Below are 18665 nucleotides of genomic sequence, written 5' to 3' on the forward strand. Positions count from 1 at the left end.
CCTCTATTCTCGAGATTTAGAGCAGATCTCGATGATGTTCCTTCACTTGAATCCATCCTGCGAACTTCTTCAGCAAGAATTTGATCTCTGACATCATTGAATTGTAGCTTTCTTTTTCCAACAGAGTTGCTAACCGCCGCCCGCATAGGTTCCCAATTGTCTGGTAAAGACGCCAAAATAATAAGTGCCCGAATCTCATCATCAAATTTAATTTCAACCGATGTTAGCTGTGAGACAATCGTGTTGAATTCATTGATGTGTTTAGCCACCGATGCATCTTCTCTCATCTTCAAGTTAAATAACTTCTTCATGAGATAAACTTTATTATTTGCGATGGCTTTTCGTACATGTCCGACAAAATGGACATCATCTCCTCCGTTGTTTTTGCCTCCGCCACGTTATGTGTCACGTTCTTCGTTAGGGTCAATCGTATTACACCTAACACTTGTCGGTCAAGAAGCTTCCAGTCATCATCCTCCATCTTTTCTAGCTTCTTTCCTGATAGAGGTTGATGCAACTTCTTGCTATGCAGATAATCTTTAATCTGTAACCGCCAGAACGAAAAATCTATTCCGTCGAACTTGCTGATTCCGGTCCCGATCCATCATCTCCGGCCATCACTTCTCTAGCCTTAGCAAAAAATCTAAAAAATCTTTTCTGATGTGGAAGATGAGACAAAGCTGCAACCACAGAGCATACTCAGAATTCTTAAAAATTTTCACAACAAGGCTCTGATACCAGTTGTTGGTAAATTACACCGAAGCGATGCCAACCACGATGATAATATAGTACCCAAAAAATGCGGAATAAAAATAATCAACAACAACACAAAGATTTACGTGGTTCAGCCAAAATAGGCTACGTCCACGGAGCACTGCAACTTTTATAACTGGAAGAAATATTACAACAAGTGTATACACCAATACACTCAAAATTTCTCACTCCCAAACCCCGAGTATACCGAGAAAATAATTTCTCTAACTCACACAAGATAATTCCTGCACTCAAGAAAAAATAGACTCTTTTTTTCTATGTACTCTCTTTTTATCAAAGCTGAAAAACTTATGATTTTGGGATACGATAACCGAAGGAATTGAGATCTATTTATAACTAAATCCCTCATTCAGTTTCGTAAACTTATCGATGTGGGATACGTTTTAATTATTAAATTATTTAATGTGTGGGCCTCACCCCATTAAATAAACTCACCTAACAATATTTTGTATATAGAGTACTCAAAGTTATTTTTCCACACACTTGCTGTAAGGTCTAAGAAATTTGAAATACATAACATGAATCCATTCAATTTAGAGTTTTATTTAAAATATGTGTTTAAGGATTTTTATGCATTTAATTCTTGAATATTGCATGGTTAGGTGTTTATTTCATTGTTTGTTAAAGTTTCATGCATTAAGATTTTAAGTTGCATTTTGAGCTCGAACGAGGAACGGAGACCGGTGATAATTAAGAAAAATATATTTATTAAATAATTATTTTTTAATATATGGTGTATTTTAGAGGGATGTTCAAAAAATGGGCCTTTGTGGATATTTTAATCGTCGAGTTATATTTTTATCGGTACGCAAATTTTAATGTTTCAGGTGACTTTTTGAGGGTTTGAGCAATATTTTCAAAAACGTACCAAAACAAAATATTTTTTAGGAGTGTTATTGAGCTTGATGGGTTTATTTTAGTGCTTAATGGACCCAAAACTCTTTTAATCCATTTAATTTTTAATTAACACATATCATAATTATACAATAAAACATTATCATATGAGTACAATAAAATATTTTACATTTCTATCCCATTAAGTATATTGATTATAACACATATCATAATTATACAATAAAACATTATCATACGAGTACATGAAAATAAAATATTTTATATTTCTATTCCTCCAGAATATTGATCATTTCAGATAAATCATTCAGAAAATCTACAGCATCAAAATAAGTTGAGTCACTCAAATGATCATTGTGTTCAATGAAGTTGGTCTTTCTTTTCCCTTAATTGATTCTTTATAGAGCTTACAAAGGTGCTCGGGGGCTCGAAAAATACGATATCAATGTCCTGGAGTGCCGCATCCAAAACAAGAACTTTCAAATCGTTTTGAGTGATTTTCATTAACACTCATATTCTCATGATGTCTTTTTAGTGGGTGGTTCATGACGCCTTTTTGAGATGTGTTATAAAAGTAACTATCTCGATTGTTTTCAAAACAACGAACGCAACCACAGCCACTTCTACATCCACGACCTCGATTTCGACCTCGACAAACGATGTCTTCGACTTTGATTTTGGTTTCCAGGTTTAAATTCATATTTACTTACAACATTTACTTCTGGAAATAATGTTGATCCAGTGGGTCGGGACTAATGATTCTCATTAGCAGCTCGTTGTTCTTTTCCGTCACAAGAAGACATGTGATAAGTTCAGAATATCTCACAAATCCACGCACTTTATATTGTTGTTGTAGAGTTATATTTGATGTGTGAAAAGTGGAAAATGTTTTTTCAACCATTTCTGATTCCGTAACCTCATGTCCACAAAATTTTAATTGCGATATTATTCAATACATTGTCGAGTTATAATCACTGACTTTCTTAAAATATTGGAATCTTAACGTATTCCGTTCATCACGGGCGGTCGGAAGTATAACTTTCTTTATATGTTCAAATCTTTCCTTTAATCATTTCCATAAAACCATGAGATCTTTTTCAATAACATATTCATATTTTAATCTTTCATCAAAATGTTGACGCAAAAATATCATAGGTTTTGCTTTTCTTGTAATTATGAGATACCATTTTCTTTAATGGTCTCGTTTATACCCAATGACTTGAGATGCATTTCTACATCGAGAGCATATAATTTTTTCCAGTAATGTTGAGCGTAACTAATTCGAGCTTTGTCAATTTTGACATGGTGGTACTAGAAAAATAACAATGCATTTTATTAGTTAAGTTTTATATCTATTAATATGACAATACAAAGTAACGGATAAATTATAAGTACAAGCATTCTTAAAAATAAAAAAAAACCGTGAGACTAATATTCTCCGATAAAAAAACACTAGTGAATATAATAACCAAAATAATTATACAAAATAACCTTGAAAGAACCATCTGTTTCTTCTTCTTTGAAAAATTGATGAAGAAAAATTTTTAGGGAGGAAGAGAAATTTTGGAGTGATTGAGTTTGTTTGTGAAATCATATTTATAGAGTAAAAACTAGCTTTTTATGATCGTTTATATAAATACAAATCTTAAAAAATAAATGTATGTATATGCATAATTTTATGGTAATAATATGATGTATATAATATTAATCATGTTTAAATAATTATGTACATCAAATTATATTATTATAATGTGGTGTCAATGACTCCTTTTATATAATAATGTGACATTATTCAAATATATATATACAATAAATAAACAGTAACACAATAAAAATATAAAAACACTCTAATGATATAATCATATCACGTTATTATAATAAGGTGTCATATACTCATTTTATATAATAACATGATATTATATATTAAATAGATACACAATAAAAATTAATAAACAGTAAAATAAATATTCTTACTTTTGAATATTACTACCTTTTTATTGTATTTTGGAGCTTGAAAAAATATGGATAACTTTCGAGTTTCGTGCTGATAACGTGTTAAAAATAAAAATGAATGGTAAATAATAAAATCTCAAACACACAAAATATATTAAATTACACACTTTATAAAATTTTCTTCACAAACTGATAGACCTATTTATAGAATTTTTTTGTAAATAATCTAAAAATAATTACATTGTTACATACACATCACACACTAATTTTCAATATTTTCAATTCTTATTTTCAACAAGAATATTAAATTTCAAAAATCATCGTCAAATAAATGTCATTTTTATAAATTTCTTGCCATTACATTGTCATCACTGTACGTATGAAATCAAAAGTAAGTACCAATTTTCTCAATTTGTGTTCTATCATTATATTTTTCTGTTAGCCAATTTTAAACCTCTATATGAATAAATTTTAATTTTAATTTTTTTATTTTTTAATGTTTGGAAATTTCAAACTTTTTTGTCGTAAGAGTGCTGATTTGATATTGCATACGTCAGTATCATATTGACATCATATTGTCAACGCCACGAGGAATAAGGACTAGAAATGCAAAAAACTCGAAAATTATAGACTAAAACCGATATTTGATATATAATATAGATACCAAATTCACAAACATATCAAATCAAAAACACAGTTTTTCCCTTTTATTTTCTAACACCACCAGTGAAATATAATAATTCATGTTGCCCTATTTTCTTGTCGTAAATGCTAACTTCCTATTCATTGACCATTTTTGGGGAAAATGATCTGTTACGTTCCCATTTATAGCAGTTCACTACCCTCAGTGATTAGTCAAATTTTCACGTTGAAAAGTCTGAAAATCGTGAAAAATATCGTTGAATACAAAACAATTGAGTGGTTGAACAATTATTTTCTTTAATTACTAATAATGCAAGAATACAAAACTATTCTGTAAAGAAATTTTTAATTTAGAACATCACTTTTGTCTATAAAAACTTTATTATGATTATTTTATTTATATATATATATAGAGAGAGAACTGTTACGCTACACACCATGAGTGTGTACCATGATGGGCGCCGCCCCAACCCCACATCATTTTTCATTTTTTTTTGTTTTTTAAAAATTAAAATTACAGCTAGCATTAAATTTAAAAACTCTACAAAATTGTCAAATTAGACATGAGCTTTGTGGGTGCCGCCGCCAGCCCACACCATAATTTTTTTTTTGTTTTTTAAAAATTACAATTACTAAAATCATCAGATTTCAAACTCACGGCAAAGAAAATATATATAAAGCTTAAGATTCAGAAATAGTCGGCAAACAAGAAACTCTTTCTCTTCCGAAACTCACCTTCCACCCAGTCTCTCAATCTCCGTTGCCTCCCGTTCAAGCTCCGGTGAAACTTTTACCAAGGTATGCTTCGTATCTCGTGGATTTTACAATGGTTTTTTTAGATTATGGCTTCTAACCTTACATTTACGGTATCTGCAGTTCCATATTTATAGAAGAATGAGGTTCAAGATTTGTGTTGCAATTACAGAAGAACATAGCTTATAAATTTGTGTTTTAATTACACAAAAACAAAGCTTACGACATTTTATTTGTGCGTAAAAGATGGATACATTATTTTCAATTACTTTTCCCCAAATCTTTCTTGTTGTTAGTTCACCTATTCATATTTGTGTTCATTTTCTAGAATAGTGTGTTGAATTTGTGTTCATTTTCAAGATGTCCTCATCTCATTTTACGATTGTGATAACAACTTTAATATTAAAAAATTTTGGTTAACATTGAACTAATTATTGCTCATATCAAGAAATGATAACTATTTAGTTCTCAGTCGGCAAAATGTGTATGAAATGAGATTAAGTCAAAATTTGACAATAAAATTTCGTTTGTATTAAAATATATTAAAAAAATAAAATATTTTTAATTTCCTTTAATTTATTTAGACAAACTATCGATGCTATAGGATTTATAATTATCATCACTAATTATGATAGTATTTTCTATTAAGTCAAAGAAATTTGCTGTATAAAATCATCATATTTTTCTAAATTGTGTGTTTGTCATTTTTTCTCTAAGCAATGGAAGAAAATAGTGGTGATGATCAGCTATTCATTCCCCAAGTTGCAGACGATCGAAAACCGAAAATCGGGATGAAATTCGCATCACTGGATGATGCATTTTCATACTATAACCAATATGCACGAGAAGCCGGGTTTAGCGCGAGAATGAGCAATAGTAAGAAACAAAAGATGACAAATGAAGTTGTCTGAAAAAATTTTGTATGCTTTAAAGAAGGCCATACAGATGAACTCCGCCGGATGAAACATGTAAAAGACGATCAACCGAAACAAGAAAGAGCTCGTGGTGAAGTTAGAACTGGATGTAAGTCAAAGATTATATTTGTCAAGGAACAAACTGATCCTAATTGGGTTGTCAGTACCTTCATGGAAGTCAATAATCATCCACTTTCGACTCCTTCAAAGGTGCATTTGCTACGCTCACATCGAAATGTCTCAGTATCAAAGAAAGCATTGATTCAACAATTTTCAGAAGCCAATGTACCGATTTGTCAACAAATGCGATTATTGGAAATAGTGTATGGAGGGCCTGAGCATGTAGGTTGCACATAGAAAGATATTAGAAACTGTGAGAAAATCGTAAGAGATGAACAAAAAGGTATTGATGCTGAAACACTAATTGAGTTCTTTGCATCTGAGAAAGACAAGTGTTCAGCTTTTTTCTTTGATTATGAGACTGATTCGGATAATAGATTTAGTAGGTGTTTTTGGGCAGATCCTGTATCAAGGATGACAAACAGTGTATTTGGTGACGTAGTGGTGTTTGATACGACATATAACACTAACAAATATGGTATGATTTTCGCACCATTTGTAGGAGTTAACAATCATCATCAGACAATCGTTTTTGGTTGCGGATTTCTAAGTGACGAGAAGACTGAGTCTTTTGTTTGGTTATTTAACAAGTTCATAGAAGCCATGCCTAAAGGTGCACCAGACGTGATCATTACTGACCAGGATCCTGCTATGACAAAGGCCATTGCACAAGTTTTCCCACAAGTAGTGCATCGATATTGTTTGTGGCATATACTGAACAAATTTTCAGATAAATTAAATCCTGTGACATTTCGTGACTACTATCAAAGCATAAAGAACGTCATTCAAAATTCTACAACACCTGATGACTTTGATAAGTCTTGGGAAGATGTTATAAAGTGTGCTAATTTGGAAAAAAATGATTGGTTGTTATTGATGTATGAATTACGACAGAAGTGGGTGCCAGCATATTTTAACAAAGTATTTTGTGCTGGAATCTCAAGTAGTCAGAGATCTGAAAGTTCACATGCATTTTTCAAGAAGTAAGTCTCTAATAAGAACTCATTGATGGATTTTACCACTCGTTTCAATAGGGAACTCCGACATCAAAGGCACAATGAGTTAGTTGTTGACCATATTGATTTGAATGAGTGTCCCAAAATTAAGTCAAAGAGGCCAATGGAAACTCAAATGGTCAAGGTGTACACGAAAAGAAAATGGTTAGAGTTTCAAAGTGAAATGAATGAGAGTGATGGTTATTTTCTGCAACAAACGTCTGAAGGAGTTGAATTAGTGGTTTACAATGTGATGAATTTTCAAAGTTGTTCTTCCTCCAAACCAAGGGTGCTCACTCATAATAAAGTGATGAATTTGATAAGTCTTGGGAAGATGTTATAAAGTGTGCTAATTTGGAAAAAAATGATTGGTTGTTATTGATGTATGAATTACGACAGAAGTGGGTGCCAGCATATTTTAACAAAGTATTTTGTGCTGGAATCTCAAGTAGTCAGAGATCTGAAAGTTCACATGCATTTTTCAAGAAGTACGTCTCTAATAAGAACTCATTGATGGATTTTACCACTCGTTTCAATAGGGAACTCCGACATCAAAGGTACAATGAGTTAGTTGTTGACCATATTGATTTGAATGAGTGTCCCAAAATTAAGTCAAAGAGGCCAATGGAAACTCAAATGGTCAAGGTGTACACGAAAAGAAAATGGTTAGAGTTTCAAAGTGAAATGAATGAGAGTGATGGTTATTTTCTGCAACATACGTCTGAAGGAGTTGATGGACTCCATATCATGTAGTTGTATGAAATTTGAGTTCGATGGCATTCCATGCAGACATATGCTAGCTTTTTTTCGTATTAGCCAAGTGTATCAATTGCCTGATAAGTATATACTGAAATGATGGACACGAGTTGCAAAGGTTGATGTCATGTATTTCAAGACTGAGCAAAATAGCATCGATGATCCAGAAAAGAGTTTGATGTCAAGACACTCGAGGTTATCTTATAAAGCTTCCGTAGCAATTGATGATGCGTCGTTGACTGATGAGGGGACAAACTTCTTGGATAAACAATTAGATTATTTTTTAAGCAAAATTAAAGAGATAAACACTAGTAAAACTTTCAACAGTGAAAGTCAAAAGAAGATAACCATGGATGTGGTCCTTGATATTATTGATCCTTCTGAAATAAGAGCAAAGGGGTGTGGGAAGAGATTGAAATCATCAAAGGAGAAGTCAATCTCAAAGGCCAGACTATGTCGTGGATGTGGGAGTCGAGGTGTGTCTCATGACAAGCGCAATTGTCCAATTTTGCATAACGGGTATGTGTTGATTAATATTGTGTGTATTTTATAAATTTTTTACAAATCAAATAATTTCATTTATTTTGTAAATATGACGATGTGTCGTTTACTAGATCAACTATACATGATCATGATAACAACGATGACAACATAAATGAAGAAGAGTTTGCATCAATGGCTGGTACTTTAAATGTTTAATTTTTTTAAACAATAGTGTTATGAGATATTGATGTTAAGAATTGTATTTATTATTGCAGGTTCTAACAACATGCGAACATCTGGAACACAGTTGGATTAATGAATTAAGTTCATTTATGCAACGAAATGTCCTTTTTGTTTTTCATTTAGTAATCTTTTGGTGCATCGTGTTATTCTTTTTTTCATTTAGTTCCACCTATGAGATTGTTAAGTTCTTTATTTTTGGTATTTATTTATTTGATTTATAGAATTTTTTTCTATTAGTTTTGTTGTTTTTTATAGCTTCAATCATGAAGAACTTGTGTGATAGATGCAAAGCTCATGTTAATTTGATATTTTTTTAGTTTTTTGAAATCTGATGATTTTAGTAATTGTAATTTTTTAAAAACAAAAAAAACTTATGGTGTGGGCTGGCGGCGGCACCCACAAAGCTCATGTCTAATTTGGCAATTTTGTAGAGTTTTTAAATTTAATGCTAGCTGTAATTTTAATTTTTAAAAAACAAAAAAAAATGAAAAATGATGTGGGATTGGGGCGGCGCCCATCATGGTACACACTCATGGTGTGTAGCGTAGCAGTTATCATATATATATATATATATATATATATATATATATATTTGTGTGCATAAGCGTATGTGTGTGACTAAAAATTTGTACATGGATTTAAGCAACAGACTTCAATACCCTAATGGGGTTTAGCTCATAAAATCTTGACAACTGAGATTTTATGTTGAGTGTACGTTACATCTGATTCTTATTTTTAATACAAAATGTTTATTTGATAATATGAGAGATTGTTGTGTTGATATCTTTTTTAATATAGGTGTCTTGTGAGACGGTCTCACGTACCTTTATTCAGTGAAACGGGTTAACAGTGCCCATATTTATAATAAAAAGTAATAATTTTTTATGGATGTCTGAAATAGAATATATGTTCACAAAAGACAAAAATTTGCGTGAGACGGTCTCACGGGTCGTATTTGTGAGACGGATATCTTATTTGGGTCATCCATGAAAAATTATTACTTTTTATGCTAAGAGTATTACTTTTTATTGTGAATATCGGTAGGGTTGACCCGTCTCACAGATAAAGATCCGTGAGACCGTTTCACAAGAGACCTACTCCTCCAAAATTGATTTGTGTGATCATCTCACGTGAGTTTTTGTGTTTTTAATACTACTTGTTCAATTGATTGTATGAGATTTTACCTTCAAATTTAAGCCATAAGGATTAACATAGTTAATTTCACCCCCCAAAAAAGAATGAATTAATGACCTGATTTGCAATTTGTACTGGAAAACGATGGAGGATAACTAAATTAATAGGACAAAGAAAAAGGGGTGGTAAGTTAGCATCAAATGTGGTTGTTTACATCAAAACTGTTGGGCACCCAAATTCTACCACAGGCAATTCTCATATTTAACTTTCATGAATTGGATCGCGTATTGGTTATTTGAGGTCTACATATTTTTTGGCATGACCCTTACATGACCATACAAATTTGGAAAATAATATTCCATTACAATTTGTTATTATATTTTATAAAAATGGTGTGATAGGGACATTCATTACCAAAGAGTCACAACCTCCAACTTTATTGTTCTGTTTTTCAACATTAGGCGTCGAACTTCCATTTATTATATTGGGTTAGATTTTCTAGAAAACTGTGCATTTTATTCAATATTCTATTAAACAGAAGCTTCCATTGCTTAATAATGTGACGAAGCCCACAAAAAATGAATAAATATTTGCACCAAAATATTTCGTTGCATAGCATGCTTATTATTTCTAATTAAATTTTGTTTTAATGGTAGAATAAGACGATGAATGAGGTGACGACAAATTAAGAAAAAAGAGTGATATAACGGTTTTTGAACTTGAATCATATTCAATAATCTCATTGTGAGGCCAGGGCCGTAGAGGGCGGGGTGATCGTCGGTGTCATGAAGTTGAACAAACAATGAGCGATTCTTGGCATGATTCTAGGCGAAAGGAACATGAATGAACCGATCTCACACCAGAATGAGAGGAATTTCAAAACTGTTCAGGTATGAGATTGTGCAGTTGAAAAATGTTTAAAAAGATTTGATATATATTACTCATATCAAGAAGGTGTATTTTCTTTTCAGGAGTTCATCAGATAAGAGCTCTAAATTTAAGTGTGCTTGAGTTGGACAATTCTGGAATGTGTGATCCACTGAAAAGTTTCTTAGGATGCGTATGAATGATTGAATAAGTACGCTGGAAAGACATGTCTTGATACAATTAAGACACTCGTCGAATTTGAAGTGTTACCCTCATCGTTCGCACAAAATGATTTCAATATTTTAAAATTTAATTATAATGCATATTTATTTTTGAGTAATTTATTAGTTTATTGTATAGCCAGCTGCTCCCTATAAAGCGCCGCCCGCCCATCATCTGACACAGAAAGCACACAAACAATTTATCAGCAATGGCACCAACAGTCCCTCTTGTTCTTGATGACTTGTGCGTGAAAGATCTTTCCAAGTCTTCCGATCTCAAATCCATTCCTTCTCAATTCACTTTTGTAAATGATTCAAAAGGCTCGATCTCCGACTCGATCCCGATAATCGATTTTTCCATGCTCATTTCCGATAATCCTGGACAACGGTCCAAAGCGCTCTTGGATCTTGGCAAATCTTGCGAAGAGTGGGGATTCTTTGTGGTAAGTTCTGGAAAATAAAATATATTTAGTAAGATATCAAATTATTTTTAGAATAATCAGTTTCTAAAAGACAGCGAAATTATGGTCTTTTGTTAGATTTCCATAAAATACATTAAATGCTAAAAACTCACTAAAGTTTTTTCAAAAAAAAAATTTCATTCAGCTGATAAATCATGGGATACCAGAAACTCTGATGAAGGCCATAATTGACGCAAGTACAGAGTTTTTCAACTTACCGGAGGAGGAGAAGCGGCGGTACGAGGCCAAGAGTGTGTCGGATCCCATAAAATCTGGCATTGGAACAGCCAATGGTGCCAACCACAAAATTCTCCTTTGGAGAGATTTCATGAAATCCTATGTTCATCCCCACTTTCACTGTCCGGAGAAACCTGAAAATCTAAGGTCTTACCTTGTTATGATATTCTAAATAATATATTACTATTTGTCCGAATCTAACAAGTAACCAATTCGATATTTGACATAAAATTTGTAAATATTATACCAATATAGATTTTATTCTTTTAACTGTGAGAAATAATTTCCAGGGACATTGTATCAGAGTATTCCGGAAAATGTCGATTGGTTTTGAGAAAACTCCTCCAGGGAATTTCTGAAAACCTGGAATTGGAGCCAGGATCCATGGATGAAGCTCTGAACCTGGATTCTTGCTTCCAATTGTATGCTGCTAATTTTTACCCGCCATGCCCGCAACCCGATCTAGCAATTGGGATCCCACCACATACTGATCACGGTCTTTTAACATTTCTGATTCACAATGGAGTTGCTGGCCTTCAAATACAGCACAACGGAGAGTGGTTCCACACCGATTCTCCGCAAAATTCTATTTTGGTCAACACCGCAGATCATCTTGAGGTAAATTAATATTCAAATCCATATATATAGATTGCGAATAACCGAGTAGTACAAGTGGTTAAAAGCATTGAATTCTATTTTTAATCAGTTTCGACTAATTGGAATTGATTTGATCAGATATTTAGTAATGGGAGATACAAAAGTGTGAAACATCGGGCTGTAGTGAACACCGATGCGACCCGTATTTCGATAGTCGTAGCAAACGGTCCAGCACCGGACGTAATGGTGAGCCCGTTGGCCGAATTGGTGCAACGTGACGGCCGTACTTTGTATGGTCCGATGAAATATATAGAATACGTGGAGACGATGTTAAGCAAACGATTTGATGGCGGAGGGAACTTGGAATGCCTGAAGATCCAAGACAACCAGGAATAGAGAATTTATCTTTTATATGTACAATTTTTGAATAAAAATTGAATAATATGCGATATATGTTTACATGTTTGTATTATTTTTGCTTTGTTACATATGGTATCTCTTTTATGAGTAGGTTTCCTATGAGACGGTTTCACGAATTTTTATCTGTGAGACGGGTCAACCCTACCGATATTCACATAAAAAGTAATACTTTTAGCATAAAAAGTAATACTTTTCATGGATGACTCAAATAGAGACCTGTCTCACAAAATACGACCTGTGAGACCGTTTCACACAAGTTTTGCCTTCTTTTATATATAATTACGAGATATTTTGTATTATTGGTATATTCTTATAATTGATCATGATATTTTGATGATGTCCTAGATTTTTAGTTTTCAAATATTATAATGAAAGTCTTGAGGACATGAAAATTTTACTCGAATTTGTGAGTATTAATTTTTTTTAGAAAATAGGGTAGTTTGTATATTTAAATTTTAGAATTTTTTTGGGAAAAATTTATTTTATTGAAAAGATTAAGGGTGATGTACCAGCTAACCGACACCCATCTAATCAAGTAACACATTGAGGTCTAACCGGTGAAATTCAATAATGCTTTTGACTTGTCTATATACTATTTTCATTAAGTTGGAGAGATCAAGAGAGTATTTGGTGAGAATGGTAAATGTCACGCCTCGGGACGGGGTTGGTCGATACCGGCGTTACTCTCAAATTTACATTTTCGAAAACAACAAGCTTCAGAAGTACAAAATTCAGAAACCAATCTTTTATTCATAATACTGAATATTCATTGTCTGATACAAAGTCAAATAATAATGTTTTACAGCGGAAATGTAAAACATATCAGAATAACGTCTTAACAGATGCAGCGGGAAACATAAACTAAAACTGAAAATAACATTCTTCTTCACCAGCCCCAGAATTGAGTCTGCTCTTCCTCTTCTAGCAACTCTTCCTCGTTCTTATCTGAGATGAGTTTGGTGGGTGAGTGATATGGTTGTCACTCACTAAGCGAGGGTGGGAATAACTCCCAGTTTTCAAAATCATTTTCAACATAAACAGTAATACAACTAATATACAGAAAACTCTTCTTTTCAGAACATGAATCAATATTTAGAACAGAAATCAGAAATTAGCAAGTAAGCACTGGGCACGTTTGTGAATTTCATGGCTAAACTGATATTAGTCCCCTATATGTTCTCTCCTCTAAGGGGTGAGGCCAAAATCAGAAATCAGAATTCAGAAATGCTCAGAATATATATTCCTACCATTAGTTCACTAGGTTTCAGTGCTTCAAAATCAGAGATCAGAAATATATAAAACATGAATTATCAAATTGATTTCAAGATATTTATACATAAGCCCACTTACTGTAATTTGCTAGAAGTTTCGGTTGAAGTCTGGAAGTATGCTTGTTCTCGCTACTGGATTTTTCTGCTCGAAAATGCACTCTCTTAGTTCGAATGATAACTCAAGATTTGGGTAACACCAATTCAGATGTTTGAGGGTGTTATTTATAGGCAAACTTCTAACTGTTAGCATCCCAAATTAATGGCTAAAATCTGTCATTAACAGCCTTTATTTCGTGTTAAATGCTAGTTACAAATCATAAGCTGAATTAGTAATTGTCTGCTGGAATTCTGTTTGCTGCTGGATTCTATATGCTGGAATTCTGTCTGCTGGAAAAACTACGAGCTTCTGGAATATTAATAGCTGCTGGAATATTGTTAGCTTCTGCAGAAATTCTTGTATTACTGCTGAATATTGCTAGCTGCTGCAAAATGCTAACTGCTGGAAATTCTGGTTCTCACAGTAAATCCTATCTTGCCTTATTTGAAATATTCACATATGTTTTTAGTAAGTTTCTTGTGAGACGGTTTCATGTATCTTTATATGTGAAACGAGTCAACCATACTTATATTTAAATAATTAGTAATATTTTTGGTATAAAAAGTAATAGTTTCTCGTTTGTGACCCAATAGAAGACATATCTCACAAAATTGACAATGAAATCGACTCACAAAATTTTTTGTGTTTTTTCAAACTTCCTCCTATTTTAAAGGAGTGTTAGATTAATAATTATTTTTAAAGTTATTCAAAATAGTCAATTTATAACTTTATTTATTTTTCTGATATATATGCGTTTACTAATAATTTTTCCAATTTAGTTTAGATTTTATAAAATAAAAGTTGTGTTATATATATTTCTACTCACAATTTGTGTTCAAAAATAATAATATTATGTTATGATTGTGGAAAATAGAGATAGAACTTTGGTATGAAGGTTATAAAAATTGCAGATCACGTGTTCGATTTTTGTTGATTTCAAGTAATGTAATTATTAGAAAATATATTGTTAGAATCTAATAATTGTCTCTTATGAGAAAGCAATTGAAATGTAACGTTTTGAGTTGTTGTACATTTTAAAATATTATAAAAGTTGCATCATCATCGTCATCGACTATAAATTTTGGTGAAGTGAGAAATGATAGATCTATAATAGCTTTAGAATGTTTACATACATAGTATTAATTACACAAAAATACGATAATTTTTTTAAAAACTTCAGAACACTTCAATTTGGGTAATTATCACATTAGTTAATTAAAATTATGTAAATCGATCTGAATTTCTAAAATCAAGACAACAATATTTTCACAAAAAATTGATTCAGATTAGTTTAAGCTTTCTTATAATGACCTTTTCTTTGCGAATAACCATTCCATTAAAACCCATTCAACATTTTCACATATAATTAATAAATGACATCCAATATATATATATATATATATTTTAAACAACATAACGGCACAAACTTCATGGTTCGACCGTTTTATCCAACAGAGACAATTATTGTACTCAAACAATCTTCCTCCCAATTATTGGATTCTTTGTAATCAATGAGAGCCGAACCTATGACATTGACTCTGATACCAATTGTAGGATCGAGAGCTTGTCATTTTACCAAAAGCTATATTAAACTGCATAACAACACAAGCGTCATGGTTCAACCGTTTTATCTAACAGAGACAATTATTGTACTAAAACAATCTTACTCCCAATTATTTCATTCCTTGTAATCAATGAGAACCGAACCTATGACATTGAATCTAATATCAATTGTAGGACCGAGAGCTTGCCGTTTACCAAAAACTATAACTTGTGGTAATGGTGCAACTCAAATCTTTTAAATCGCACAAAAACTTAACCGACATGGTTCGATCATTCTACCTAATCTAGACAACTATTACATCTCAATAATATATGTAAGGATATCACAATTAAATGTATAATTTATTATCAATAATGAGTTTAAACTCATATAATTATTTTATTGAGATTGACCATAAAACTCGAAGTTATTGCTGCCAATAACCTCTTTTTGAAATGTTTGTTAAATTCAAAATTGAAAAATTAAGCAGCCGCAGATCGAGAATCTTCACTCAAGATCCCCCACACAAAATATTTCATCAAAATATTTATATTGTTTTATAAAAATAATTGAATAAAATTATTACTAAATAAATATATAATTGTCACAAGAGCGATGTGATGGAATATGTAAAAAAAAATTATAATTTCAGCCTCTTAATTGACATGTTTTATATTTTAATTTTATAATTTGTCAATGTTTGATTTTCATCATAACTTGAATTTTTTTTAAATTTGGTTTTATTTTTGCATTAAACCATAAACTCATCAAAATTTTTTGTTACTGATTTCTTCTACGTGACTCACATGACTGATTTTTTGTTACTGATTTTTTGTTACACATATTAAAATCTTTCTATGTAAAATAAAAGAAAATGACAAATTTTTTACTCCTATTTTGAAATATTATATTGAATGTCGTTTTTATTTCTTTTTTCCTCTTAATTTTACTTAGATTGATTTTAATAGGTACACCACAAACTTTATTTTTCCTATTTTAGTTATGTAGGAGAATATCAGTGATACCCCAGGGATGAATCCATCAAGATCCGGCCCAAACTCGCGGCCCATCTCTAAGGCCCACAGGTGAAATGGCCCATGACAAGCCCAGGTATTCTCCTATAAATACCAGGTTTGAGCGTATGATTATGCATTCAATATATTGTTTTCAGCAGCACGCTTAGCTGCTCCCCTCATATATCCTCAGTCTCTGACTTGAGCGTCGGAGGGGTTACGCCAGGACACCCTCCTGGCCCCTTCCTAACGATCTTATTTGTGATTTCAGGCTCAGGATAATTTCAAAGCCCGCGTCTGGACTAGTGACACTTGCTGGATCCGGACCCTAAATTTCCCGTGAGTATCACTTGGCGCCGTCTGTGGGAAAGTTTGAGTTGAGACGCAGAGATGGTAGGCAAGAGAGGGAATAGAAGAGCTACCTCAGCATCATCGCGTCCTCAGAGAGGACCCGAACAATCTCATGTTGAGACAAGACAGGAACAACTGCATCTTGAGACGAGACAGGAACAACCTCGTCAAGAGACAAGAGCCGAACAACCTCGTCAAGAGACCAGGGTCGAACAACCCCGTCCTAATGAAAATGTGGGGAACTTGACCCTGGAGCAGTTGGGTCAATTTATTACCCGGACAGTGAACGAGGCCATGAAGAGGAATCAAAAGTCTATGTTTGCTGAAGGACAAGCCACTCGCCAGGAGCGAGAGGAGAATGCTGAGGGTCATCAGAGCAGGGTTGAAGAGACGCAACCCCTCCAAGGTGGGGAGAATCCCGAGATAGAGGAGATGTGGAAGGAGATAAGAATGTTGAGGCAACAATTGGGAAACAGAGCTCCATTGTCCAAGAAGGAGAGTCCTTTTTCCCCCGTCATTTTGGAGGAAGGGCTTCCTCCAAGTTTCCGACAATCAAATGTGGGAGAGTACGATGGTCGTACTGACCCAGAAGAACATTTGGGAAGGTTTGAGAACACAGCTCTGTTGCATCAGTATTCAGATGGAGTTAAGTGTAAGGTGTTTCTGGGAACGTTGGTGAGGTCAGCCCAGCAATGGTTTAACACCTTGCAGCCCAACTCTCTACGATCTTTCGAGGATTTTTCTGCTACTTTCTTGCACAGATTCGCTAGCAGCAAGAGGCACCAAAGAAATTATTTGAGCTTGTTTGTGATGAAGCAGCAAGAAACTGAAACTTTGCGAGAATTTATTCGGCGTTTTAACGTTGCAGCGCTGGATATACCAGATGCTTCCCCTGACATCATGATAATTGCCTTTACCCAAGGACTGAGAGGGGGGAGAGTTCTTTAAATCATTGGTCAAGAAACCTCCATCAAGTTATGATGATCTGTTATCTCGGACGGAAAAATATGTAAATCTAGAAGATGTCCAGCGACACAAGAAGATGGAGCAGCGGCATGGGGGAAGTAGAGTTGAGGGAGCGGAAAGAGGAGGTAGAAAGAGAGGTGCGAGCGAGAAGGAGGATAATAAAGCTAGGGACAGAAGACAATTCTCATCCCATGTTCCCCTGGATAGGAGTCGTGACAAGGTGGTGGAGGTGAGGGAGCCCGAGGGAAGATTGGAGAAGTCGCAAAGGGTTGAGAGCGGTGCTCGATTGCCTTCGCGGGACAGACGAGAAGGATCCGCATCCGGGAGTCGACCGAGGTCTCGCCCGTCCCCCAGGCGTGGTCAAGGTCCTCCATGGATAAATCAGAGGGTTGGGGAGCAGAGAGGGGAAGGTCGAGGTCAAATTGTCCTTTAGGAGCCCGTCAAGTCGAGGAGGGGAACTGAATGAAGATAACCACTCTACGAGAGGAATGATTCATATGATCTCGGGCGGTGCTACTGATGGAGACTCTAGGTGAGCTCAGAAAGCACATGGAAGAAGGTTGGAGAACTTTGAGATATCTAGGGGTGCAGACTTACCACAAGACCCCATCATCAGCTTTGGGCCGGAAGACCTCCGAGGTGTTGTGACTCCACATAATGATGCCTTGGTGGTGATGGCCACCATTGCCGATTATGATGTGGCAAGGATATTTATTGATAATGGAAGCTCCGTGAATGTCTTGTTCAAGAGCACGTTAGATCAAATGAAGGTGGAAGGATTTGAGTTTGAGCCGGTCTCTACCCCGTTGTATGGGTTTGCCGGACACGCCATCCCGCCTTTGGGTCAGATTGTGCTTCCCCTATCCTTGAGGACTGATCCTCGGCGGGTAACAAAAATGATAGCGTTCACTGTGGTGGATACCCTTTCAGCGTATAATGGAATTCTAGGACGGCCAGCCCTGAAGGATTTCAAAGCCATAGCTTCCACTTATCATCAGAAGC

At 34.1% G+C, this 18665-nt stretch overlaps 1 protein-coding gene across 1 annotated transcript; it reads left to right on the top strand.

The window, feature by feature from the left end:
* Positions 1 to 10853: 10853 nt before the first annotated feature.
* On the top strand, positions 10854 to 12474 carry LOC142527614 (2-oxoglutarate-dependent dioxygenase 19-like). Its single transcript, XM_075632456.1, has 4 exons — positions 10854 to 11150; positions 11314 to 11552; positions 11696 to 12023; positions 12141 to 12474. The coding sequence occupies exons 1-4, from the start codon at positions 10917 to 10919 to the stop codon at positions 12396 to 12398; spliced, it is 1059 nt and encodes a 352-aa protein (XP_075488571.1). The 5' UTR covers positions 10854 to 10916; the 3' UTR covers positions 12399 to 12474.
* The last annotated feature ends 6191 nt before the right edge of the window (positions 12475 to 18665 follow it).

Source organism: Primulina tabacum, chromosome 15 (assembly GCF_025594145.1).
Source record: "Primulina tabacum isolate GXHZ01 chromosome 15, ASM2559414v2, whole genome shotgun sequence".
NCBI classification, from domain to species: domain Eukaryota; kingdom Viridiplantae; phylum Streptophyta; class Magnoliopsida; order Lamiales; family Gesneriaceae; genus Primulina; species Primulina tabacum.

Excerpts from the sequence above, each read along its gene's own strand:
- LOC142527614 (XM_075632456.1), top strand. The coding sequence starts at position 10,917 with ATGGCACCAACAGTCCCTCTTGTTCTTGATGACTTGTGCGTGAAAGAT. Across the intron at positions 11,151-11,313 it reads AAGAGTGGGGATTCTTTGTG|CTGATAAATCATGGGATACC; the intron begins GTAAGTTCTGGA and ends AATTTCATTCAG. Across the intron at positions 12,024-12,140 it reads ACACCGCAGATCATCTTGAG|ATATTTAGTAATGGGAGATA; the intron begins GTAAATTAATAT and ends TGATTTGATCAG.